At 53.1% G+C, this 24691-nt stretch overlaps 8 protein-coding genes across 8 annotated transcripts; 5 read left to right on the forward strand and 3 right to left on the reverse strand.

Annotated features, from left to right (window-relative positions):
• Nucleotides 1-723: 723 nt before the first annotated feature.
• On the reverse strand, nt 724-2325 carry Z517_09506 (uncharacterized protein; the record flags this gene model as incomplete). Its single annotated transcript, XM_013425414.1, has 3 exons — nt 724-1518; nt 1575-1874; nt 1903-2325. 3 exons carry the CDS (start codon nt 2323-2325, stop codon nt 724-726), a joined length of 1518 nt encoding a protein of 505 aa, XP_013280868.1.
• A 394-nt stretch (nt 2326-2719) lies between these two features.
• On the forward strand, nt 2720-4237 carry Z517_09507 (uncharacterized protein; the record flags this gene model as incomplete). Its single annotated transcript, XM_013425415.1, has 1 exon — nt 2720-4237. One exon carries the CDS (start codon nt 2720-2722, stop codon nt 4235-4237), a length of 1518 nt encoding a protein of 505 aa, XP_013280869.1.
• A 1476-nt stretch (nt 4238-5713) lies between these two features.
• Z517_09508 (uncharacterized protein) lies at nt 5714-7056 on the forward strand (the record flags this gene model as incomplete). Its single annotated transcript, XM_013425416.1, has 2 exons — nt 5714-5947; nt 6004-7056. The coding sequence occupies 2 exons, from the start codon at nt 5714-5716 to the stop codon at nt 7054-7056; spliced, it is 1287 nt and encodes a 428-aa protein (XP_013280870.1).
• Nucleotides 7057-8087: 1031 nt separating this feature from the next.
• Z517_09509 (uncharacterized protein) lies at nt 8088-9913 on the reverse strand (the record flags this gene model as incomplete). Its single annotated transcript, XM_013425417.1, has 3 exons — nt 8088-9547; nt 9612-9783; nt 9842-9913. 3 exons carry the CDS (start codon nt 9911-9913, stop codon nt 8088-8090), a joined length of 1704 nt encoding a protein of 567 aa, XP_013280871.1.
• Nucleotides 9914-11026: 1113 nt separating this feature from the next.
• Nucleotides 11027-12523, forward strand: Z517_09510 (uncharacterized protein; the record flags this gene model as incomplete). The annotated part of the gene is made up of 1 exon (XM_013425418.1): nt 11027-12523. The coding sequence occupies one exon, from the start codon at nt 11027-11029 to the stop codon at nt 12521-12523; it is 1497 nt and encodes a 498-aa protein (XP_013280872.1).
• A 344-nt stretch (nt 12524-12867) lies between these two features.
• Z517_09511 (glucosamine-6-phosphate deaminase) lies at nt 12868-13960 on the reverse strand (the record flags this gene model as incomplete). Its single annotated transcript, XM_013425419.1, has 2 exons — nt 12868-13143; nt 13202-13960. 2 exons carry the CDS (start codon nt 13958-13960, stop codon nt 12868-12870), a joined length of 1035 nt encoding a protein of 344 aa, XP_013280873.1.
• Nucleotides 13961-14938: 978 nt separating this feature from the next.
• Nucleotides 14939-17938, forward strand: Z517_09512 (uncharacterized protein; the record flags this gene model as incomplete). The annotated part of the gene is made up of 4 exons (XM_013425420.1): nt 14939-14991; nt 15057-15175; nt 15246-17761; nt 17825-17938. 4 exons carry the CDS (start codon nt 14939-14941, stop codon nt 17936-17938), a joined length of 2802 nt encoding a protein of 933 aa, XP_013280874.1.
• Nucleotides 17939-20879: 2941 nt separating this feature from the next.
• On the forward strand, nt 20880-22745 carry Z517_09513 (uncharacterized protein; the record flags this gene model as incomplete). Its single annotated transcript, XM_013425421.1, has 2 exons — nt 20880-21031; nt 21080-22745. 2 exons carry the CDS (start codon nt 20880-20882, stop codon nt 22743-22745), a joined length of 1818 nt encoding a protein of 605 aa, XP_013280875.1.
• Between the last annotated feature and the right edge of the window lie 1946 nt (nt 22746-24691).

Here is a 24691-nt window from a genome sequence, read left to right on the forward strand (position 1 = left end):
GCCAGACAAACAACCAAGAATGGATATTTAGTAATTCCTTTGTCCAAGCCATTCGCACTGGATTTTGGTAATATGCACAAATTGCCCAAGTACAAGCAGTTTTCTTGATGACTAAGTCCTCCTTCCTACTTGGTTCTTGGTACATGGTACCAACCAATCAAGCGCATGCGTGACTTCCGTTTTTGGTTGGGAGCGAAACTCAATAGGCCAGCTAGACCGATCCGGGCGGTTTTCGTGGCGCGCTTTACAGGTGCCGTTTGCACGAACGGTTCAATCCGCGCACCGGGACAAACTCAGTGTCACTATAAGTTACGAAGTACTGCTAGTACTTTCTACCGCTTTATGGTACCATGTATGTCCTATTGTAGTAGTAAGTACTCACAAAGAATGTCTGGTAGGTTTTGGTTGAAGAAAAAAAAAGCCCGGCCGCGGAGCTAGGAGGGAATATGCTGTTTTCTGTTCGTTTTCGTTTCTCGTGTCGCATGAGCATTTGTATCATTGGAAGAAAGAATGAGACGCACACAACAGAACACTTGCCAGTACCAGAAAGATTCATCGTACTAAACACCAAGTAAAGTTCCTGAATCTATATCTAAGATATCTATCTATCTGCCTGTGTATTTATTCAGTAGTGGCATTCTTCTCATGGACACAAAAGAAACACCAAAGGTACTAGTTAGTGTACAAGCCACTTCCTCCCTCCCACCCTTTCTCTCTAGCAGCTCACCGACGCGCCCACCATGGTCGTCGTTCTTCCGTTTGGAAGCAGTACTTTGGTTGTTGAGGGGCTTTCGCTGCAGGTTTGGGTGACACACTGCGAAGTCGCTTCAGGCCAGGGACATCAGGCTTGGGGCCTTTCGGTGCTGGAACTTGGAACCTATCGCGTTGTCCTGAAGGCTGAGAAGAAGCATCCGGCACTGGGCCAATCTGACGTCGAGGTGTGGTCAGTCCTTCGCCGTTGAAACACATGGCAAGCATTTGAGCTGCCGAAGCTCGTAGATCGGGATCTTGTCGTGCCATCGGCATGTGAATAGCCGCATCCTTGACGCCTTGGAGAACGTCGTTGTACTGAGCTAGCCTTGGGTCGTGAAGATTTCCTGATTGTGTCACAACACCGAGCACGACAAAGAGGGACCAGACGTCCGCTTTGGGAGATTGCTCGTGCGTTTCGAACCTTATCTCGGGTGCCATGTAGAGGGGAGAGCCGCAGAGCGTCCTTGCGAGCTGTTGTTGACTGGCAAGGCCAAAATCAGCGAGTTGGAAAAGGTAATTGTTGTCGCCTGTTGGGGTGTAGAGGATGTTTGCGGGCTTCACATCCCGGTGGATCCAGTTTCGGCAGGCAAGATAATCTAGCGCTTGGAGCATTTCATGCCACAACCGCCAGACGACAACTTTGTTGGTACGTATGCCTGGAAATTGCTTGATCAAATCGCCCAAGCTTCCGGATTTGAGGCTCAGGTAAATCTCGACGGTTTCGGTGCCCCAACCCGACGAGCCCAAGTATTCGACAATGTTCTTCTGTTCCCCGCTGTCTGCATGTGGCACCATAGCCAAGAGGATAAGGAGGAACATACGTGAGAAATGCTGGAGAGGGCTTTGACTTCACGCTGCAACACGTCGTCCCTCCCAGGCACTTTGATTCTCTTGGCTGCGATTAAGCATCCCGAATCGGCATCAACAGCTCTGTGTACTTGACCAAACGCTCCACCACCTAGATCTTCAACGATGATCGCTCGCTGGACAGCCCCAATGGCAGGCGTGTGAAGTCGTGTGTTGTACCAAGAGGTGAGATCCATCGGAACGTCCTCGACAGTTGGAGCCCAACGAGAATTGCATATCCGTGCATCCACCATCTGAGATTTATTTTTCCTGCTCTTGTACGAGCATGTCCTTTTTCGTGACCCATTTCACGTGGAAGACAAACTGGTCCAGTTTCTCGCCGCCAGCGCTGATTGTGTAGTCGGATTTCTTCGTGTTCAAGACGATCTTGCGGAAATTCCCATCTTCCCTGAACTTATCTGGGTCTATTTTCGTGGTGTGAAGTCGGGACCGGTCCCAGAACATGATTTGATGGGATTCTGGGTGGATTTCGAACGAAAAGTGGACTTGGGAGATACTCTTTCCCACTTCCGCTATAACCAGAGGACGAGGCCTTGACGGAACGTGATGGCCGATCTCAAGTCCGTACATATCGGGGTTTGTGTGGCATAGTGAAACAAACTTCTTGTTGTCTGGGTGAAGAAGCATTTCCTTGGCCTTGGGAGATTTCTTGTTCGGCACGAGCCACAAGATCGTTTGAGGGTGTGGAATTTGACGGGGAGACATGATGCTGTGCATTCCACAAGAGAAAAAGTAAGATAGTCGGCCTCCAAAAGAGTGGTTGGGAGAGTATTCCATCTTTTGAGCAAATCAGTCTCCTTGTTCAAGTGACCCAGTAATACCGAGACATTTTGAGAAACCCATGGCTCCCCCTCAAGTCGATTGGACAACAACGATTGTCGTAGATTGCATTCCTTTCTCACCTGGTGAATGGACCCTGCTGTTGTCAAACACGTCCCTTATCTTAGTCGGGTGCGTGCATGGCTCAATTTGTTGCCTAGAGTGTTGGAATGCATGCGTCACGTGGACGATTGACAACTTGTAAATCCATATATCAGTAAGCCGCAATGGACTGCCTCTGCTCAACGCGTCGACTTCTGCACTTCTACCAACCATCACAATGACTCAAACCGTCCACGACATCAACTCGGCTCGTCTGAATGCCATTCTCCCGCGGATGGAGGACGGCCCATCGTTTCTTGAACACCAAGAGCGTCGTTTCGGACAGGACCCTCACTCATCCTGTCACACCACGAGAGAATCAACCCTTGAACCTTTGCCTCAAATCCAGGCCGAAGTCGACCCCGAAGAACTTGTTCGTAAGCCGTTGAATGACAGGGAAATCAATATAATGCGAACTATTTTGCATGAGCGCTATCGCTATCACCCAGGCCGTCGATACGGAGAGGAGGAGTTGCAGGAATCGAGGCGGATCTTCGATGAGCGGTGGCGTCGGGATGAAAATTATGTTCTGCTCTATCATGGACCCGACTTGAGGGGGCGCGTAGGGGAAGCGAGATCGCGCATCATGGCCAGACACAGCATCAAAAAAAGATGGCAAGAACTGGGAGTCTGGAACCCGAAATGGGGAGTCGTACCGAACAGTCACGGTCGGTATCTTAACGGAGATCGTCCTGAATTCTGGGAGTGGCACCGGAAATGGCGGGGCACACAACGGAAGTTCGACAGCCTACCTTGGGAGGAACAAAATGGCTGCTGGCCCGTGCCAGATGAGGAGTTCGAATGGGAGCGCGCGATCCGAATGTACCTCGAGAGGGAAGGTCACTGGAGCGAGACTCTCAAGCTAGTGTCGACAGAGAATGGACACCAATACGACACCGACGTGGTCGATGATCGCGAATTTCTAATCACGAGCCGACCTTGGTTTGTTTGGGCACTAGAGGCCGCAGAGGAAGAGGTGAAACTGCGACGCCTTCCAATGCAGCCCACAATCTCAGCATATGAACCGGCAAGGGTGAATGTAATGGCCCGATGGAAAGAGGACGGCCGCTGGAAAGATAGCTGGACCGACAATACGACTGACTACATAAACCCCCCTGTATGGCCACACTTGGTGGGGTGGAAATGGAGAAATGAGTCTCCATCACCAGAACCTGCGGATTTAAATGACATGGAATTCACTCCATCCGAGGTTGATGCGCTGGAAGCCATACGCCCTCCCACACCGCCGCCGCCACCGAGGCCAATGCCCCAAGAGCGCCGTCGTCGGACTGATATATCCATTTTCCATCCGTCCTATGACGACGATTCTGATCCACAACCGTTGGAATCCGCAGAGCCGCTCCACCAGAAAACCAGGCTCAGGCAGAAGGCATCTCGAGGCCCAACGACGTCTGCAAAAGTCTCCAAGTTGACTCCACCTCGTCGCAGCCTCAGGATTGCAGAAAGAGAACAGCGGCTCAAGGTTCCTGATATGCCTCCTGAAGCCGTGGAGAATCTGGACAAGGAGAGTGTGACACAGCTGCCTCCACCGCAGTCGGACCAGAAGGTAAAGAAGACCTCGACGAAAGCGGAAACAGGGGGAAATGGTCGTTCCAAAAAGGAACATCAGCCAAAGTCGTCGAAACTGCAGGGTATCGCAAAGCGAAGTGGCCGATCAGGACGTTCAAATGTATAACATGGGATTATGTGCGGCGTACTCGAAGCTACTACTCGATCTTGACATGGCCGGTGAACCCGGAAACAACCATGTCTGTTGCGACCCACTAGATCCGATCGGAGCTGGACATGGTTCATGGGAATCGCGTCGATTCTTTTCAGGTTTTGATCTTTTGTGGATGGGACAGAACACCAGCCAAAGACTTCTCTGGGTTGTAAGGGCGTTTCAAGGAAGGCGTTGGCAGTGACTGGCTACCGGGGGTTATCACCTGCTTTACCAATACGTTATATAAGATAGGCATCGAAAAAATGACCAGTGGTTGGCCTTGAAGCAGAGAACTACTAGAAGTTGTGTGCAATAATAATAATGCCATTTACGCGCCGATACCATTTCAAATAGACTGACAAGCGTCGCAGGAAGAGACTACATTCGTAAAGACGAAATCAAACGCCCTGAAAATAGGAGAGTATTTCCCTCAGGAAGGTATACGAGGAATGCGGTAAGTGCGTTCTGCAAGAATCACCGAACGGGCGGCCGACGTGGTGGCAGAGTTCCTGGCCAAGCGAGCCGTTGGCCAAGGTCCACGAAATGCGAGGTCCTTCGGTGGAGCCTGACCGGATCCTTGTTTTGGAGTGTGTTTACTTCGCTCTAGGATGGATTTGGCGGGCATCACCATCAGTCCGCCTAGCGTCGAGGCGTCCGGTCAGCGCTCATCGGCAATTGTACGAGGCATTGCATAGCACGGGAGACGTGTTGGTTGTCACGTACGCATTGGGGATGCAGACCTGAGACACTGATACAGGCCAGTGGTTCAGCGGAGGATATCGATTCGTGATGGTGAGGAACATGAGGAGCAAGTATGACTCAAAACCGAGGCTGCATCCTTGGACCTTCACTGGATGACAGACAGCAGGGTAACAGGAATACCTCGTAGGCGCAGACTATTCGAGAAGATGCGCAAGATGGCGGAGAGCGCGATACACTAACTTGTCAGACGATAAACAACAGGCAGACTGGGTCGTCATTTAAAGTATTGGCAATCCACCAATGACATCATCCTCGCCAGCTTCGCACGTTCCCCGTCTTGCCGGTGGAGGAATTGATCTGCGCGTGGCGGCCAACAGATCGATAGACAACTTGACTTCAGGCCGCTGAACCTGTCGTGCCTGTCCATGTGGCCAATATAGACGCGCACTGGACCATATCGTCGACCACACTTGTTTGCACATTTGATTCACTTCTACACGCTTGATTTCCTGATTCTCTCCGGTTTTGCCAGACAATTGGTCGTCAATTCACCGACTCTTCCCCTTGTGTCAATGTCAGCTCTCCCCTGACAGTTGCAGCTTCGTATCTTATCACAAGACTTTGCTAGTCCCTTGCTGCTCACCTTACATCGACCCCTTGGGCTGCTTCAGTTCGATTTCCAGGCCTCCGTACGATCATTTTGGCCCTCTTTCTCAAAACCACCTTACCCCGCGAGAACCGCCCACCATGGCGACAACCTCCTACTCCACAGACCCGACCCTCTACCTCTATACCTCCCTGACGGCCGGATCATCTCACATTATTACCGCGACTTCAAGGCTGGAGACCATTCTGAAAGCCAACAAGATCCCGTTTCGGGCACTAGACTGCGCAACAGATGAGAAAGCGCGCATGCTCTGGGGCAGAAGATCCAAGGGAAGAAAGCTGCCGGGTTTGGTCAAATATGGCGAAATTATCGGCGTATGCGGTACCCCGGCCATCTTCCAAAACTGGCCTTTTCACTAACCAGTCTCCAGGATCTCGAGCAAATCGAAGAGTGGAACGAGTATGGAGAGCTCAAGGAACAGATTGCAGCCACTCAAGATTTTGGCGGTCTGACCACGTCCGCGAACCTGGCTCCACAAGTACCAGCGACGAGCACTGCTTCGACCCCTTCGAGGTCCGGTCCCCCCTCACGCGCCTCGTCCGAGACTCGCCACATCTCCATTGCGGAACCATCAGAGAAGGAAAAGGAAAAGAATGCGGCGGCCGGAGATACAAAGCCTGCTGCGTCCCAGAAGCCTGCTGAAAATCCCATGAATGTGGCTTTTCGGCAGTTAGGTGCGGAGGCCGCAGCCAAAGCCACCCAAAAGAAAAGCGCTGCTACTGCCCAATCTCCCAAGGCTGCAGCCGTCCCGGCAAAGGGTCAGAGCACAACAGACCAAGTCCCCACGGCTGCAGCCGATCGAGTCGGCACAGAGGCAGCGGTAGAGTCGGCCGATACAGCGGCGGAGGTCACGGCAGCCAAAACGCCAGCCCAACTCGCATCGGAAGGGGCAGCCAGAACATCTGTCGGCAAGATTGCGGAATCACAAGACAAAATCGCCGTAGATACGGCCGAGGATAGATCGCCCTCGAAAGAAGAACAGATTCTCGAGATGCGTCGGACAAGTAGCGTCACGAAGTCCAAGTCGAGGTTGAGTGACGTGACGCCCGTAGAAGAGAGCGACAAGGTTGTAGCAGAGCCGGAAGAGACATCGACCACGTCACAATCTTCGATTGCCGTGCCGGACAATGAAGTCAGCGCCAGTTCTTCTACGAGTTTATCTACGCAGGCGACGCCCCGCAAGCAGCATCGTGGGAGCGACATCGGAGAAGCGTCCCCCGAAGAGATTCGAGCGCTGGAGAAGAAGCTGAGTATCCCAGAGGAGGACGACGACGATGCGGAAGATGCCGTCGAGACGACGCAGAGCAAAGCGGCCGAAGTGTCTAGCACTGATAAGGCTGAGAATGCAGCCACAGAAGGGACCGAGCCACAGAAGACTGACCCCAAGGATGCGGACAAGGCTGGCGTCAGCGTGGGTGACTAAGTTTGGCAACGGCCGGTGATGTTGTCATCGTTGTCAAAGCTGTCAGGTTCGAATGGGAATTCAAACAGCTGGGCATTTCTCGCTGTCTTGGGGGCACAAGGCAAAGCGAGCGCAGCACGTCGCCCAAGGGCAGGGTAGGGCAGAGCAGAGCGGAGTAGAGCACAGTACCCGGGACAGCACAGTGGGATTGACTGACATGTGATGTGATGTCTGCCAGCGATTTCAATCCCCACGCAACGTGCGTAGATACCTACATCCGAGGGTACACGTTATATGCATATCTTATCGGCTGCCTTTTCTCTGTCTCTCTCTCTCTCTCTCTCTCTCTCTCTCTCTGTGTGTGTGTGTGTCTGTGTCTTTGTCTCAGATCTTTTCGAGTTCCCGGCTCCCGGCTGGCTGGACTGACTCCCCTCACACTCTGGTTCTGCCCCCCTCTGATTCCCTGTACGTGGTACACACATACCTCCCGCCCTACAGCATCGTCTGTCCCTCTCCACCTTTTTGTAGCAGAGCGAGAAAGTGAGTACTTGTTCGCGTACTCACTCGTTCACTCACGCACTCACGCACTCGGCCCTCATTGATTCGGCTAGGCTAGAGAGATAAGAGAGCCGCACAGCCAGCCAGCCTACGTGCCACGGCCTACCCTTGGTTTGACCTAATTCGTCCATTCGTTCATTCGTGTCTGGTCTGATCTGGCCTGGTCTGTGATTGGCCAAGAACAAAACAAGATAAATTAGCTACGCACAGAGATTCCGCAGCCCAGTCCAGACTCCAGATGCTGGGTCTTCTCCCAGGCAGGGATGAGGTACACGGTACGCACGCACGGTGTGAATAGATAAATTTGTTAGAGTACCGACTCCTAGTAGTATCCATTCTGTCCATCCACATCCAATCGCGGCGAGTAGCCATAGTAAACATCTTGTTTTTTCCTTGATATCATAGTCATTGTCATCTCGTGCCCTTTCCGAGGTCGGTTTCCAGGGGCGACCTGGGGTCCGTCACCACACATACCCTCCCTTCCCCACCCAGTTTTACAGTCTGGGTCGGAGTCCCTTGTCGTTCGCCCAGCCGCGTCCGCTCATTTCCACGTCCGTCAGCCGCCAGCCTGCTTCAATGGCGACCAGCTCGGCACATCGCTCCCCGATCCCCAGCACCGTCAACATCGGGTTGATGGTGGTCATGGCCGGGAACACGCCCGCATCTGCGATCCTTAGCCCCTTGAGGCCCCTCACCTTCAAGTTCTCGTCCACCACCGCTTTCTCGTCCTTGTGCACGTCTCCCATTTTGGTCGTGCCCGCGGGGTGGTACACGGTGTGCGCAACCTTTCTCGCATACTCGGAGAGTGCCTCGTCGGATTGGACTGCAGGTCCCGGGGCCACTTCGCGCTTGATCCACTCCTTGAATGGAGATTGCTGCGCGATCTTGCGCGCGGCCCTGATTCCAAAGACGAAAGTCGCGGCATCGTAACCTTCAGGATCCGTGAAGTAGCGGAAGTCTAGTGCCGGTTTGACGCTGGGGTCAGACGAAGTAAGATAAAGTTTGCCCCGGGATCGAGGACGAGGGATGTTGGGCGTCATGCAGAATGCATCGATAGGGGTGTCATAGCCCAATCTGGTCGTGTTCAAGCAGAAAGGGATCTGGTAGCAATGCATCATCACGTCTGCAATGTTGCCGTCCGGGATCGCGGCAGGATTTGTTGGTGTGGATTTCTTCCCTGCCGCATCAGGAGCTTCACGGCGGAGGAAGATGCCGGCGTCCGAATCCATGGTTGTCTGGTTTGGTGGCACCGGTCGGTTGAGCTCCCAGATGATGATGGTTTCCGGGTGGTCGAGGAGGTTTTCACCCACACCAGGGATGTTCTTTACCACAGGGATGGAAAGAGAGGACAGTTCCTCAGCCGGTCCCAGCCCGGAGAGGAGCATCAGGCGCGGTGTGTCGACAGCACCGGCACAGAGGATGGTCTCGGTTCGTGCGGTGAGTGTCAACTTTTGGCCTGATTGGAGGGTGATGTTGACGCCTGTCACTGTGTCGTCGCGGACGTTGATCTTGGAGACCCAGGAATTGGTCAGGATCTTGAGATTTGGTCTGTTTTCCTCGCCCCTGAGGATCGGATGAATATAGGCCACACTGGCGCTGGATCTCCGACCGTCATCGGGATTATAGCTGACGGAGAAAAAGCCCACACACTCCCGTAATGCGCCCGTGGCCGCAATGTGTGCGTTGAAATCGTGCACGATTGGGATGTTCATGGCGGTACTACACGATTGGACCCAGTCTTTACACAACTGATTCCGGTGGCGAGCATGAACGGGTTGGACGGTATTCCGAAGCTTGTTCAACACACGCATAAACATCGGAAAGGTCCAGCCTTTGGCACCCATCGACTCCCAGATCTTGCAATCATACTCAAAGGGCCGAAAGGAGATCAGCGTGTTGTGACTGGAGCAACCACCCAGGACTTTGGCGCGAGAATGCCTGATGTAGGAATTACCTGCGAATTGCGTCGTCAGCCCTTTTTTAAGATCTCGTAGCATCAAATCAGGTCACCGACATACCCATCGGTTGCTCAGTGGTCCCGTAGTCATAGTCGAGTTCTCCTCCAAGAAGGCTGAGCCATTGTTTGAGATCCAGGACTCGATCATCCATAAAATCACTGGGCCCGGCCTCTATCAACAGTATCTTCTTCTCCGGGAGGTATTCAGCTAGGCGGGATGCAATCACACAGCCCTATCAGGTAGGATTCCATTTAGCACCCTGTCCACTCGTGTCTGACCGACATACTTACTGCCGTCCCACCTCCCACGATGAGGTAGTCATAGCTATCGACTTCGGAGACGTCTAGATGGTTGGTCGTCATCTTTGGGCTCTTTGAAAATATCAATTGAGGAGGGTGTTGGGAAGTCTGTCGGCGTAGGACTAGACATACATCCAAGGTTTGTTAGAGAATTATAGACGACTGGGAAAAAAGAATTCTGGGGCAGAAGCGTGACCCACATAATCTGTTGCGTAAGAAGTACTCGGTACTGGCAGCTGGTTAGTCCTTAGTCCTGAGGATATCGTATCAGTCCACGGTGATGGCTGGTGGATGGTCGGCCAGGATGATATCCCAGCAGTGTGAACCTCCCCGGTTGGCCAGCACCAGTCAGGCGACGGGGCTGTCCTGCACGTTGACGCAGGACAAGTTGCACAGCATGTGGATTGGTCTTGTTCTTCCATTTCTAGACTTGGTTAGCAGAGAACAAGGCCCATGTGGGTACTGGGGCAAATAAAAATGAAGAATGGAGGGATATGCCGCCCTGCTGGCGGGTGGCGGTGAAAAAGAAACATTTAAAAAAAGCTTGTGGTGGAGGCAAAAGAGCAAAAAGAATGAAGTCAAGCACGGTTGATGTTGCCGGAAGAGGTAAAGGAGCTGATAAGAAGGACGTGATACGAGTAGATGGTGAAAAGGTTTATCATTGTATCAACTAGGGCCTGTGGCCTGTGATCTGTGGCCTTCGTAGAAGAGCAGCTGATGAGAGGGTTGAAAATTAATGCCTACAAGGGGAAAAGAATCACGGGGAAGAGGACGAAGCGGATGAAGAGGGTCGTTTTTCGCGTAGCCTGGAATCATCAAGCCGCCACCCATGAACTTGGCACTTTTAGTTAGGTATGCTTAGAAAAAGATGGTGTCCAGGCACCCGGAGCACCTGGAGATGCCCGGAGATGACAGACCAGTCCTTCTAGGAGCCCTTGGAGGAATGAAGCTAGGCACTCTAGGTACCTAACTGTAGGGGATGTGGCTAGTCATCCTTGGTGATTCGCCGCCCCGCCTTATGGTCACTGCACGGTCTATGAGCAGAATGAAATGTTACAGACTGACGTCGAGATAGACAGACATACACACCAAGCAACTCCTTTGACCTCTTTCTACATCGACTCAATCTCTCACGACCCAGCCGCAACTGAAGACTTCGATTTCCCTCCCCTCAACATGAGGCTCCCTGAGCGCCACACCTTCTACGCCGGAAAACCTCAGCCATCTTCGACCTCACCGGGCACCTTCTCCTCGGTCGATCCTTCAACAGGCAAGGATGTCTGTACAGTCCACACATCCTCCCCATCAGCAATCGACTCGGCTGTGGTGTCAGCAAAAGCGGCATTCCCTTCATGGTCCAGCACACCGCCCATCGAGCGAGCCAGGATTCTACACAAGGCCGTCTCAATACTTCGGTCCCGGAACGACGAGCTCGCCAAGATTGAAACCATCGACACTGGAAAGCCCTACTCGGAGACATCCACCGTCGACATCGTCACCGGCGCCGATGTCCTCGAATATTTCGCCAGTCTGGTCGCCTCAGGCGGCTTGAATGGGGAGTCGTTTCGTCTTCGCGATTCGGCCTGGGTTTACACCTCCAAAGAGCCGCTTGGCGTCTGTGTTGGCATCGGGGCCTGGAACTACCCTATTCAGATTGCGCTGTGGAAATCAGCTCCGTGTCTCGCCGCCGGGAACACCATGGTGTACAAACCCTCCGAGGTGACACCCCTCCACGGTCAATTCCTCGCCGAAGTCTACAAGGAAGCCGGTCTTCCTGACGGAGTGTTCAACGTTGTTTATGGCGCGGGCGACGTGGGTGCCTATCTGACCAAACATCCCGTGATCGCCAAGGTGAGTTTTACAGGACAAGTCTCGACGGGTCGCAAGGTCGCCGGGTCAGCCGCCGGGGAGATGAAGTACGTGACTATGGAATTGGGTGGGAAAAGCCCCGTGATCGTGCTGCCGGACGTCGACATTGAGCAGGCAGTCGACGGTGCCATCATGGCCAACTTCTTCAGCACGGGCCAGGTGTGCACAAACGGCACGCGGGTCTTCGTGCCAAAGCAGCTCAAGTCCGAGTTTGAACGAGTGTTACTACAGAAGTTGAAGTACGTCCGACCTGGGGAGTTGATGGACATGAACACCAACTTCGGGCCCTTGGTCAGCAAGGTCCACTACGATAAAGTGACGAGCTACATCAGGCACGGCATCGAGGTTGACAAGGCGACGCTGCTCCACGGCGGTCTCGACCAACCCGCCCATCTCCCAGCGCACCTTAGGAGCGGATACTGGGTGCAACCCACCGTCTTCACCGACTGTACCGACGCCATGCGCATCGTAAAGGAAGAGATCTTCGGCCCCGTCATGGCCATCCTGCCGTACGACTCGCTCGACGAGGCCGTGTCGCGCGCTAACGACACTGAGCTGGGCCTCGCCGCCGGCGTTTTCGGGAAGGACATCAACCAGTGCCATACGGTGATCAAGCAACTCCAGGCCGGCATCACCTGGGTCAATACCTGGGGCGAGTCGCCCGCCGAGATGGCCGTTGGGGGCTGGAAACAGAGCGGTGTCGGCGTCGAGAATGGCCGGAGAGGCCTGGAGGCTTGGGTGCGGAATAAGAGCACCCTGGTCGAGATGGGAGGGAGTGTCCCAACGGTCTTTGCCAAGTTATAGTAAGAATGAATAAAACACCGACAATGACGGGCAGAGAGGATTTAACAGAGGCCCTTCCTCGCGAAAAGTATACCCCAAACAATAATGTCATTCTGCATCGTCGGCCAAGCTTGAGCTTGTCCTCGAATTGAATCTGAAGCCGCTTGAATCTAGCTTGCTGAACCAATCCATGTAGAAATCCTGACCCCGAAGAGGACGCCGTCGCCTTTTATAAAGTACCATATTGTACGCCACTAAAGGGATAACCATAGAATAATCCTTGCACTAAATGAAAACAAAACGGTTTCTCCAGACTCGGATCCTCAGCCTCGCCACTCGAACAAGATACATCCATCCATTCCATTTTATGCCGCAAAAGTCGAAACCCGCGAGCCCATACGGTCGAACATGAAATCCCCCATCTTCTTGTCGTTCATGGCGATGGCCGAGTCCACCAGCCTCGAGGACATGCTATCTGGTGTCAGTTCTCCATCGTCTTGTTCCAACAGCTCTTTCTTCTCCGTATCGATTCTGAGGTCCTTCAACCCCGCGCGCCAGTTGTCTAACCGAACCTGCGACCGTTGAGGGGTGGCTTTGGCGGTCTGTTGGCCTGCGGAGACTTGTTCGATGCTCTTAAAGTACTATTGTAGAGATGGTTAGTGGGCACGCTCTGCACTTCGCAGCGGATCACATGCTTACCTTGACCGTTTTCACCATCATTTCATCCGTGGCGGCGTCGTCGCAGACAATCATAGCATTCTCGTGCATCTGCAGTGCACTGCAAGTCCACATCTGGCTGACACCTCCCTCAATCGTTTTAGCCAGAGCGACGGCCTTGTTGGAACCCAAGACGATGACCAGGACCTCCCGTGCATCGAGAACGGTGCCCACACCAACAGTCAAGGCTTGTTTGGGTACCTGGCTGAGGTCGCCACCAAAGAAGCGCGAATTGGCCCGAATTGTGTCTTCCGCCAATGTCTTGACTCTGGTCCTTGAGCGCAGCGAAGAACCTGGCTCATTGAATGCAATATGCCCATCTGGTCCAATACCTCCCAGGAACAGGTCAATCCCACCGGCACGGGCAATCTTTTCTTCATATGCAGCACATTCGACTTTCAGATCGGGAGCGTTGCCGTTAAGGATGTTGACATTCTCAGGATTGATGTCGACGTGGGCGAAAAAATGCTTGTACATGAAGCTGTGGTAGGATTCGGGATGTTCTTCAGGCAGACCCACGTATTCGTCCATGTTGAAAGTCACAACATTGGCGAATGATACCTCACCGGCCTTGTGCGCCTCAACCAGATATTTGTAAATGATCTCGGGGCTGCTGCCAGTGGGTAGTCCAAGGACAAAGGGCTTTTCGGGAGTCGGCGCGAAGGCATTGATGCGGTTGACGATGTATCGGGCTGCGTACTTGGAAGCACCGTCTTTGTCGTCACGGATGATGACCTTCATTTTGGTAGCAAGTTCTCTTCGGAGGTTCGCGAGATAAGAGGGAAATCTACTGAGGAGAGCACAACAGTCGCAGGGGGCGGGGGGATGGACATAAAAGAGATCAGCGACAAACCGTTGACGTAGGCGGCAGGACAACCTTTAGCCAGACCATCATGAGAGGGATTACACACGTAGGGGCCATAATGCGGAGAATAAGGCACTGGTGTCACAGAGAAATCTTTTTTCCCATACAAGGACAGCGAAGGGACAGGTAACCAGTGTCGAGGAGGGGTGTTGGTGGTGCAACAGTTGCAATATTGTCACCCAACCAATGGAGCACCCGCTCGCTACCATCGGGAGACAACCGGAGCGCTGGAGCAAGGGAGATTGGCCATGTTATCAGCAGGAAGCAGCCGATGAAGTCAGCGAGATAGGGTAGCCGTCGTGCCGTCGCAGCCAATCCTCTATGTGGGAGTGGGAAGAAGGTGGCAGAGGGCGCAGGCAGAGGATGGAGAAATGGGGGGCAAACAAAGCAAATATTTTCTGTTTTGTATGTGTCCACGTGACTGGAGCCAGTGTAACCGTCTCGTTCGCCCGGCTTCGGTGGGAAAAAAGGTGGCATCCCATCCATGTCGCATCCCATTTTCCCTCTCACCATTACATTTCTCCTCGCTCAGGACGCGACGTTGCGACACTTCCATCTCCAGAATGCAACATCACCTTCTTTGTCCGCTCCCACGTTTCCCAGAGCTTCTCCCAGAGCTTCTCTGATGCCGCGCGCATCTCGCCATCCGCGACTTTTCACTGGTCCGTGCTCGACTCTCTGCCTGAGCGCGCTGTGTCAAGGACTGCCAGTGCTCGGCTTCTGAACCGACTCCTGTTCCCGACCCCGCGAACTCTCCTTCCTGCTCCATTTCCTCTCTTGTCCGGGTTGCCCAGCCTTAACGCCTGTCCCATCCAATCGTGGTGCATGTGGGGAACTCGGCCCTTCGTCTCATCATGGCTGTGGCCACTACCAATGGGGATCTGCCCGGCCTGTGGGACGAATCGAGGTATGTCTCATCCCGTCATTCTCAGCCCTTGCGACGTGGATACAGTCTAACTATATATCTGGCAGGCAGCTCGGCCAGTTGTTTATGATGGGCTTTGATGGCACCACGGTCACTGATCAAGTCAAGACCTTGATCGAGAAGTATCACGTAGGCTCTATATTACTCAAGGCTCAAAACCTCAAATGTGCCGTCCCCTGTTCTTGCGTGTCTTTGCTCGCTTTCATTGGGGTCACTGACAGGCTATTTTACAACAGCTGCAGAACAGGCGACCCAGCTCGTGCTTGACCTTCAGACTCTTGCACGTCAAGCTGGTCATCCGGTGCCCCTTTTGATTGCTCTCGACCAGGAAAATGGCGGCGTCAACAGTCTCTATGACGAGGTCTATATTCGTCAATTCCCCAGTGCCATGGGCTTGGCTGCTACCGGCTCAAAGAAACTGGCAAAGGATATCGCCAGAGCAACAGCTCAGGAGTTGAATTCGTGTGGTATCAATTGGATCCTGGGTCCAGTGCTGGATGTCCTGACCAACGCCCGAAACCAGCCTCTCGGCGTTCGATCTGTAGGCGATGACCCTCATGAAGTCTCGGCATATGGTGTCGAATGCATCAAAGGCTACCAAGAAGGCGGAGTCGCGACCTGCGGCAAACATTTCCCTTCTTATGGCAATCTTGAATTCTTTGGCGTCCCAGATGACGTGCCCACCATTACAGACTCCTTGGAGAATCTGAGCCAGAGTGCTTTGGTCCCTTTTCGCGCCGCGATCGCCAATGGCGTTGATGCAATGATGGTCGGCGGCGTTGCCATGGCATCTTCTCAAGTCAATGTGATGCACGCTTGTCTTTCGGAGCAGATTGTTCGAGATCTGTTGCGACACGAAATGCGCTTTGAAGGTGTCGTGGTTTCGGAGTGCCTGGAAATGGAGGCTCTGAGCCGCAACATTGGTATCAGTGGTGGAACAGTCATGGCCTTCCAGGCCGGCTGTGACCTGATCCTGACTTGCCGAACTCTGTCAGTCCAAGAAGACGCCATCAACGGTCTTACCACTGGATTGGATAATGGCATGATTGAGAGATATCGAGTGCAACAGTCAGTACAGCGAATCCTTAACCTGAAGAGAAAATATACATCCTGGGAAAAGGCGTTTTCGCCAGCGGGAATCGAGAATCTTTCACGCTTGCAGCCTCTTCATACAAGCCTTTCAACTACAGCTTATAACAAATCAATTACCGTGGTTCGAGACCGACAACATTATCTGCCGTTGTCCAGAGTCATCAAACCCGACGAAGAACTTCTCCTTTTGACGCCCTTAGTCAAACCATTACCAGCTTCCGCCCTGTTTCATCTCCTGCAAAACGAGGCGTCGACGGTCCCTCATTTGGGGCGCAGTCCCAGCATCGATACGAATACGTCAATCATGAGTGGAGAGCAAGTCTTCCGAGAACTTGGTCGAATGCTCGCCCGGTACCGCAACGGCAAAATCTCTCACACTTCATATACTGCTAATGGAGTGAGACCGCTCCATGAGAACCTCTTGAATCGAGCTCGAGGAGTCGTGGTCATCACGGCAGATGCAGGTCGGAATATGTATCAAAACGCTTTTGCAAAACACATTTCTATGTTATGTAAGTTGTCGGTCGGAGCAGATGGCACTCCACGAGAAAAGCCTTGTGTCGTGGTTGCCGTCAGCTCCCCCTTCGACTTTGCATCTGACACGTCGATCGGAACGTACGTTTGTACCTATGACTTCACCGAGGCAGCGCTGCAAGCGTTAGTCCAAGTACTTTATGGTGAGCTTACCCCGTCGGGAGTGTTGCCGGGCTCATCTAGCCAGAAGCCCCAGACTAGTCACACCAGACAGCAGTGGCTTGTGGAAAGCTTCAGTGAGGATCGAGACTCGACAGCATTAGACGCCCTCCTTATCCAATCACAAAATGAGCCATCAGTACACGCAGCGGCGCTGAAAAACGCGACGTCTGGTACTTTCCTCCTCCGCGATCCCGATGTGGAAGAGGCGCATTTTGTGGTCAGGAACAGCAGTACAAAAGAGTTGTTTGGGTTTTGTACCACATATTATTTCAAGAACAGCGGAGTTGGGCATATCGGAGCCATCATTGTGGACCCGGCGCGCCGCCGGTTATCTATCGGGCATTCTCTACACGACCGTGCCGTACGAGCGCTGCTTCAGAAGAAAGGAATCACGAAGTTCCAGCTTGGGGTCAAGTTTCCGCATGTGTACCTAGGCATCCCCAAACTGGATCCCCTGGAGTACAAACACCTGCGCCAATGGTTTGCCAAACTCGGATGGAATGTGTCTCTTTCCACACCTGTGGCAACCATGATGATTCGCGACTTGTCAGCCTGGACAGCTCCTGAAGGATTAGGCCAGGCCTTGGCAAATGCCGACGTCAAATATGACCTGGTACACAGAGCCGAGTACAGTGAAGTGATGATGGAGCATCTCAAAAGATGTGCCCGGACGGATGTACGAGGTGTTTACCAAATGGCCCTAGGCAATGACGAAGGCTGTGGTGTCATTCGGGCGAAAAGGGCATCTGATCAGTCAATTCTAGGAAGCATCTTGATCTCCCGAGCCGAATCGAAAATTGCCCGCTATATTCCGTCATTGTACAAGCAAGTTGGAACGGCATGTTTGTCATCCCCGGTTATTTCGACTATGTACAGCGACCGCGTCTCGCTTTTCCAAGGCCTTGTCCTCTTGGGTGTACGCCAGCTCAAAAAGCAAGGTTTGCGGACGCTCCTTTTGGACTATGTAAGTTGCGAAACCGCCGACGCGATCGAAGATGTGGAAGACTGACCTTTTCTCCTTCAACAGACCCGCGAAGATGTTGCTATGAACGGCCTAAAGGCGTTGGGCTTTACTATCAGTAACAGTTTTGAAGAGATCTCCAGCGATCCGGTCCACTGGACGATGATGTCCGCAACATGATTGGCAGGACCCGACGAGGACCACGCCAACGCGGTCTACAATAGAACCAAGGATGTCTTGTGCTCGGCTGGAAGCATGCAGAGACTACAAGTACTTAATAAGGCCATCCACCGCCACCGATGGCACTTGGCACCAGAGCAATGGCGACTCCCGTCGTCCTCTCTCAACGCCGCCGCAAGAAATACCGGTTGATATGTGGATCATTCGATGTACGAGTAAGCTTTTCCCGATACCAGACCCTGAACCGGAATGTTTGACAGCCATTTTGACTATCTGTCAGTGCACGCATATGTCGGTGAGAAGAGAAAATGAAGTTGGGGCAAGTCAGGCCCACCTACTGGTGATCCTCAAATTGCAGCTCTCCAGCTATGGGCAGCGATAACCTCGAGAGTGGAAAGCCGGCCACTGTCTCTCCACAACTATACCATACGAGTTGACCTGTCCTGTCTGCTGATACTGTGTTACGAGCGGACGCCGAGGCTGGCAACGCTGGCGGCTGGAGGCTCGCATAATCCCTACCGTGAATTAGTAGAAAGATCAGAGAACGATCATTGGCCAGCAGCGGACATTGGACAGTTCGCGATGGCCTGGGGCAAATTGGTGTGAAATGGTCGGAGGAGCTAGCTGCCCTGGAGCAATACGGAGAGCACGGAGCAGATCGTATTAGGAAAATAGAATGAGTTTCTGGAAAAGGAAGCCTTGGGTACAGCAGTCAATAAAAACCCCTGTCAGGTACACTCTGTGCCTGCGGAATTTCGGGCGAGTTACTCGGTAGTGTTCGTTCTGACAGCCAAGCGGACTTGGGGCTCGCACAGGTGTCTCACACGATCCACTCGGGAAGGTGGTGATTCAGAGCAAACACGTCATGGGACCTGTCAAGGAGGTGTGGAAATGTATGTGTGGCTTTCTCTTTTATTTTCCGAAGCGCTCGTCTCTTGCCCGCAGCAGCTTCTCGTTATCCGATCTGACCGCCGGATGTGCATTTCGGTGCCTGAATTGGGGGTCGCGTCGACCAGCATCAGCTTGGAGAGACCTTATAGACTTCGTGCGGGTAATGTGAGGCTGCTCAACCGGGCGTCGCACTGCAGGCAGCGCAGCGCAAACCGGACTTTGATCGCACAGAGTTGCTTTTTGAAGGAAGTGGTCACCATGGCAAAAAGTCTAAGATCAGCCGTAGCTCTGCATGATTAGGGCATGATGCGCCATCAGGACCCTCACCGTGGCACTCTCGGGCTTTGCCGCAACCGGCAAGCGCATGCGTCAGAAGACAACGAACAAGCCATTCTCATGCATGTCAGGCTCTCGGGCTCTCGGGCGCAGCGATGATCAGCGATTGAGACACGGGAGGAATCAGACTAGCCTGAGGAGCGAGAGGTGGTTAAATCCTGCGACTGGCTGGAGAGGGCGAGGTCAGCGGAAAGTCGAACCCGCAGAGGGGGAGAACGACAGTCTGACTGGACCATGGCGTGATGGAGGGGGTGCTGCACTGACCGCACTGAACTTCAACCGACGGCAATGGAGGGCGTGCAGCTAACCAGGAGACTAAACGAAGAGGGGCCTTCCAGCAGTGTTCCATGGCTGCTTCGATGCATGAGGGGGCTGATGCAGAGTGATTCAAGAGCCTGATCTGGTAAGAAGAGTACTTTTTGGTGGGCCATGGCTCATGGAGAAGCTCAGAGGTTGAACAAACCCCTCTATTCGAGGAGACGGAAATCAAAGGAGACTCGAGTGGCTCGGAGGGAGCGATTTGACATTTTGACCTAGGCAGAACTGTCGCCTACGAGTCATTTGCTTATAGGCGGCTGAGGTACCCAGAACACCCCCTACCTACTCCTTGATACGAGTTTGACACCCAGAGTTGAATACCTATGTGCCTAGGTATGTCTGTGCTCGGGATTTGTACCTAACCCAGAACACCCCCACCCAAAATACATCTTCCAGGCAAGAGCCCCGGGTCAATGACGGAGCAAAGGCATGAGATGAGAGGCAGACCCCACCCTGCTAAGCCTGTTTGCCCCCAAGCTTGCCCCCTCCCCCCCCTTAGCGCCTGACCTTGGCTTGCCCCCATTTCCTTCTAGAAGACCCAAGGTTTGCCTTCTCCCCTAAACCAGCCACCGGCGCAAACTGTCTGGCTCGGGTGTGGGCACCTGGCAACTTGCACCGACGGCAGGCAGTGGGTGTGTCTCTATCTTACCCAATACCTTTCCGATAGCAGGGAACACAGGACAGAGCAAGCACCAAGCAATTCGACTGGTCTTCCCTCAGAAGTCTAAATGCTGCGACAGACCACCGCAGTCAAATCACCTTCAACGTCCACCCATCTCTGCTCGTGTTTGGACTTCTCTCAACCTGTCCCAGTTGCTCGAGCTCATTTCCCGCTCAAGATTTGCCTCAAATCTCATAATCCTCGAGTCGCTTGTCGTCACTGCCAAGCTGCGCATTCGCCCTGACAAACTGCCTCACCTCGTCGTGTTCCTCCCAGGGCCTACCACTTGCAGCGCCGCAAGCCCAAAAACAAACCCACCCCGGCTGCAGCGCCCGCTTCCTACTTCCTCCCGCCTATCGTCGAGTTTGAAGCGAAGAAAGGTTGAACACCTCGTTAGGAGGAAGACACACTTAGCAAGCCAAAATTACTCGCTGTTTAGGCTCGTCCGTCCCGCTGATTAACAAACCACAACCCTCTTCCGCCCGCGCGGCTCATCGATATTCCAATTTTCTGTCCTCTTCGACGGTGGCGCTTTCGTGAGCATCATTTTGCTCTCGAGGATGCCGACGAGAATTTTCTTGCCTCTTCAATAACAAATTCTCCCCTCCTCAAAGCTCCGGGGCTCGCGTTTGCGCAGCTCTGTCGCTCCTTGACCTCCAACCTCCAAAATTCCGCATCGAGCGTCTGCCCTCACGCCCGCAGCCACTATACCTACACAAACGCATGGCCGCAACCATGGATGGTTACGATCCTCTCGCAATGCCTTACTTGCACAGTCCAATACCCTTCGGGGGAGGCAATCTGCAAAATCTCGACTACATGAGTGTTCCGTCGGTGATGGATTTGCAAGATCAATACTCCAACTTCGACTCGGAGCCATATATGAGGTAATGTCGCTCGGTCCCATCTCGATTGCTAGAGTTAACATGTTCCAGTGGCGACGAGCTCAGTTTCGCACCTTCGAGTAACCTGCAACACCCTGCCATGCTGAAGCGGTACTCATCCAACTTCGAAGATCCCTTTGCCGAAAGCACACTGTCTCAATTCGAGCGGGTGCCCACCGAAGGGCTGCCCGAGAGTCCCTCAATCGACCGCGACAGCAAATATCTCAGCTTCTCGATGCCACAATACAACTTTACACTCCTGGACGACTCATTCCGTCGGTCGTCGGTCAACATCAGTGCCCAGCTGCACGGCATGTTCTTCTTGGCCGAGTCCCAATGGCCGGCCACCGCCGACACCCCCCCTCCTCCCCCTGAACTGACATGTTATCGGCGCAATCTATTTCAAATCACCGGCTCGGTGACGCTCCCTCGTAACCTGAGATATGTCTTCACCGACGACGGGTCTAGAATCCCCATCTATGAGTTGGAATTGGCCGTATCAGCCACGGAATCCGTTGAAGGCAACTCGGTCAAAATCATCTCCGTGCCGTGGAAGACACCGGCGTCGGGTGAAGCACCCAAGCCAGAGGACAAGGTAGAGAAAGAGCCTCCCACAATTCCCTTGGACAAGATGACTGGACAAGATCTGGATACCGACTTTACGACGTTTCCCATTCAATGGAAAAGGCTGCAATTCCGGATAGCCACAGCCAATAATGGTAGACGGAAAGAACTGCAACAACACTTCACGCTACACTTGAAGATCATGGCATCGTTATCGACAGGCGGTAAGATCTCCATTGCTGAAGCGCACTCGGGGGCTGTCATTGTCCGAGGCCGGAGCCCTCGCAACTTTGCAGCACGGAAAGATCTACCTCTGAGCAGCAGTTCGACAGCTCGTAAGCATCTTCCGGCGACATCCCGGGTCACGAACAGTCAAACCTCCGTTCCGCAAGTCACTTCAGCCCCCAAGATCAAGACCCCGGCGGAGGAGACAGCCCAGATGACTGGTTTCGATGGTATTGACGTGAAGCCCACTGATATCGACGGCACCAACTGGGTATCACAAGGTGTCCAAGATTCTCTTGCCACTCCCTACTCAACAGCTATCAATCCTCCCATACCAGCGTTTCCAGAAGGCACCCCTGATCTCGGAACGCCGGGTACATTCCCCTTTACGTTCCCTCAAGAGATGGCTCCTGGAAGCCGGCCGATGAGCTTACATTTCGGGAGTGATGATGAGGGAGGGAGTCCTCACCCACCGCAACAAGGATCACGACATTCATCTCGGCCTCCCACGTCGAATCCTTCACCTTCCCTGGTCAACAAAGGTCCATCGGGGACATATACAAGCAATCCCGGCACCTCGCCAGGGCAACTTGCCAACCAAATGGGCCCACGACCTAGAGTACACTCACACCAAGTATCAATGACCAGTGTTCCGGGCTCGATAGCGACGATGAATGGGCAAGGGTCGATGGCCTCTGGGCCTCATAGACCGGAGCTGCTTGCGACCAAATCAAGCCTGCCATTCCCGGCCGAGGGCGAGAGTGCGGATCAGCTCTACGAATACTTTCCATTAGGCCTGGATGAGTGGACGCCACCCGTGGATGCGGTCTTCCGCCCGCACGTAGTACATCACAGCGGACCGTTACCGCCTGACCCCAGATCTCCTGGAAGACACACGAGTAAACGCTACTTTTCGGAAGTTGTCTAGTGATCTGTTGACGATGCAAGACGCTTTTTGGGGGCATGTACTTTCTGTTTGTTTGGTTCAGTACCTCCTGGTGGAGGACGGTGGTTGAATTGGGATTGCTATGAGGCTACGCGAGTTATATAGGACTTGATTGATACCCATCTCTGATGTGAAATGAAAAGTGGACATATATACCAGAAGACAAAACGGGCATGCATGGATACACGAGTTATGACTACGAAACATGGAGGATGAAACTCGACTTTTTGACTTGTGTCTGGTTTTGTGGCTCCTTCACGACAAGGACCCGGTGTTTTGAGCAGGCATGGTATATACCTACAAAGTATAGGTACGAGTAAGAATGGATATAGTTTCCGCCGCCTACCTTTTCACTCTTGAACTCTCAGATATGCTCGCTCTGGAGAGGGAGAAGAAAGGGGTCTAGCGATCCAAGTGCTACCCACTCACCCACCTGACCATTGAACTATGTACTCGGTACGGAGCACGGGCAGTACGGAGCAGGTACCCCTTCTTAGTCGCACGAGACAGGAGACGCAGGAGAGGTTATTTGGGTCCGTGTTGAATTCTCCCGAAGCTCGCTGTCCAAGGACCCGAGTTACATGCTCTGGACAGAAGCCCCACGACTACAACTACGACTACGACTACGACTCGAGTTAGCCCCGTGTGCCCCGTGCCCCGTACCCCCGGCTGATACTAAGACGTACGGTGCAGGTGTTTTTGTGTGGAAGGCCGAGTCAAGTGGTAGTGGTGGTCTCTAGAGTGCTAGGGTGTAGGGTGAAGCGAGGTGGAGTCGGCCGGTGGCTGGTCTGATCAGTATTTGTCGAAGTGGAGGTGGGAGTGGAACAGTGGACGAAGGAAGATGGAAGGGTTAGAAGGTTCGAAGGTCGAAAGGGTTGGATGGTTGGGCCTATCAGGGACGAGGGTCGGCGAGGTCCGACATTGATCGCCCAAAGTATACCCGGTTGATAGGTATCTCTCGAAGAGAGATGCGAGCACCTACGTACAAGTGCCTACATAGGGCAATGATGGCAGAATGACGAGGGGGGTGGATCGTTATTGGTTTGTGTCGCGTTGTGTGGTCTACCGACTCGCTACTCGTACATGGTATTTCCTGCAGGTCTCTCTATTCGAGTAGGTATATCTGTTCCGAGTACTCGCAGGTACTTCCCACGTAGGCCGGTGGCTACCATACAAATGTCCAGTTTGAAACTTGACCGTCGTGGCGGTGACGGCACCAGTGGTGATTGGAAACAAAAACTGACTCGCGGACGGACTGGGCGGTTTCCAGGATCAATTCGAGTCCGAACATCCTCTTTTCTTTTTTGGGAAGGGCGGAAATGAACGAATAGGTTACGGAGAAGGAGAAGGGAAAGCGGAGGTGATGGGGCACTAAAAGGAAAGGAAAAGAAAAGAACCCCCTGACTTGAGCTGAGCTCTGAGGTCTGACCAGGCCAAGTAGACCAGGAGGCCGGGAGGACGAATCGATGGATTGATTGATGGATGGATGCGGTAATTCGGTCGGATTGGGCAGGTGCTACGATATCTATCCACGCCTACGAGTACCCATATAGTTGCTAGTAGACGAGGTACGTATCTCGTATGTTTTATAATTGTTACGAGGGAGTGAATTGGTACCTTTTTGAGGATAACAATGTCTCATGTATAAGCTATAAGCCAGAGGTTTTTGAAAGGGGTGGGTACAGATGGTGGATGGTAGAAGGGCACGCGGTCCTTTGGTACTTTGGTACGGCGAGGGGAAAATTCACATGTCAAGAGACCTACAAATCTCCTCGGCCAAAAGGCGGAATGATTTCCAGAATCAATCGAGGTGAGGCGGTTATTTTCGGGGGGCCATTATTTCAAAGATGGGGAGTTCAAAGATGGGGGAGGAAAGATTGCGACATTGACAATGGTGGGGGATTTGAGGACAGGATAGGCAGGTATCT

The sequence above is a fragment of the Fonsecaea pedrosoi genome (assembly GCF_000835455.1).
Source record: "Fonsecaea pedrosoi CBS 271.37 unplaced genomic scaffold supercont1.6, whole genome shotgun sequence".
Taxonomy (NCBI): domain Eukaryota; kingdom Fungi; phylum Ascomycota; class Eurotiomycetes; order Chaetothyriales; family Herpotrichiellaceae; genus Fonsecaea; species Fonsecaea pedrosoi.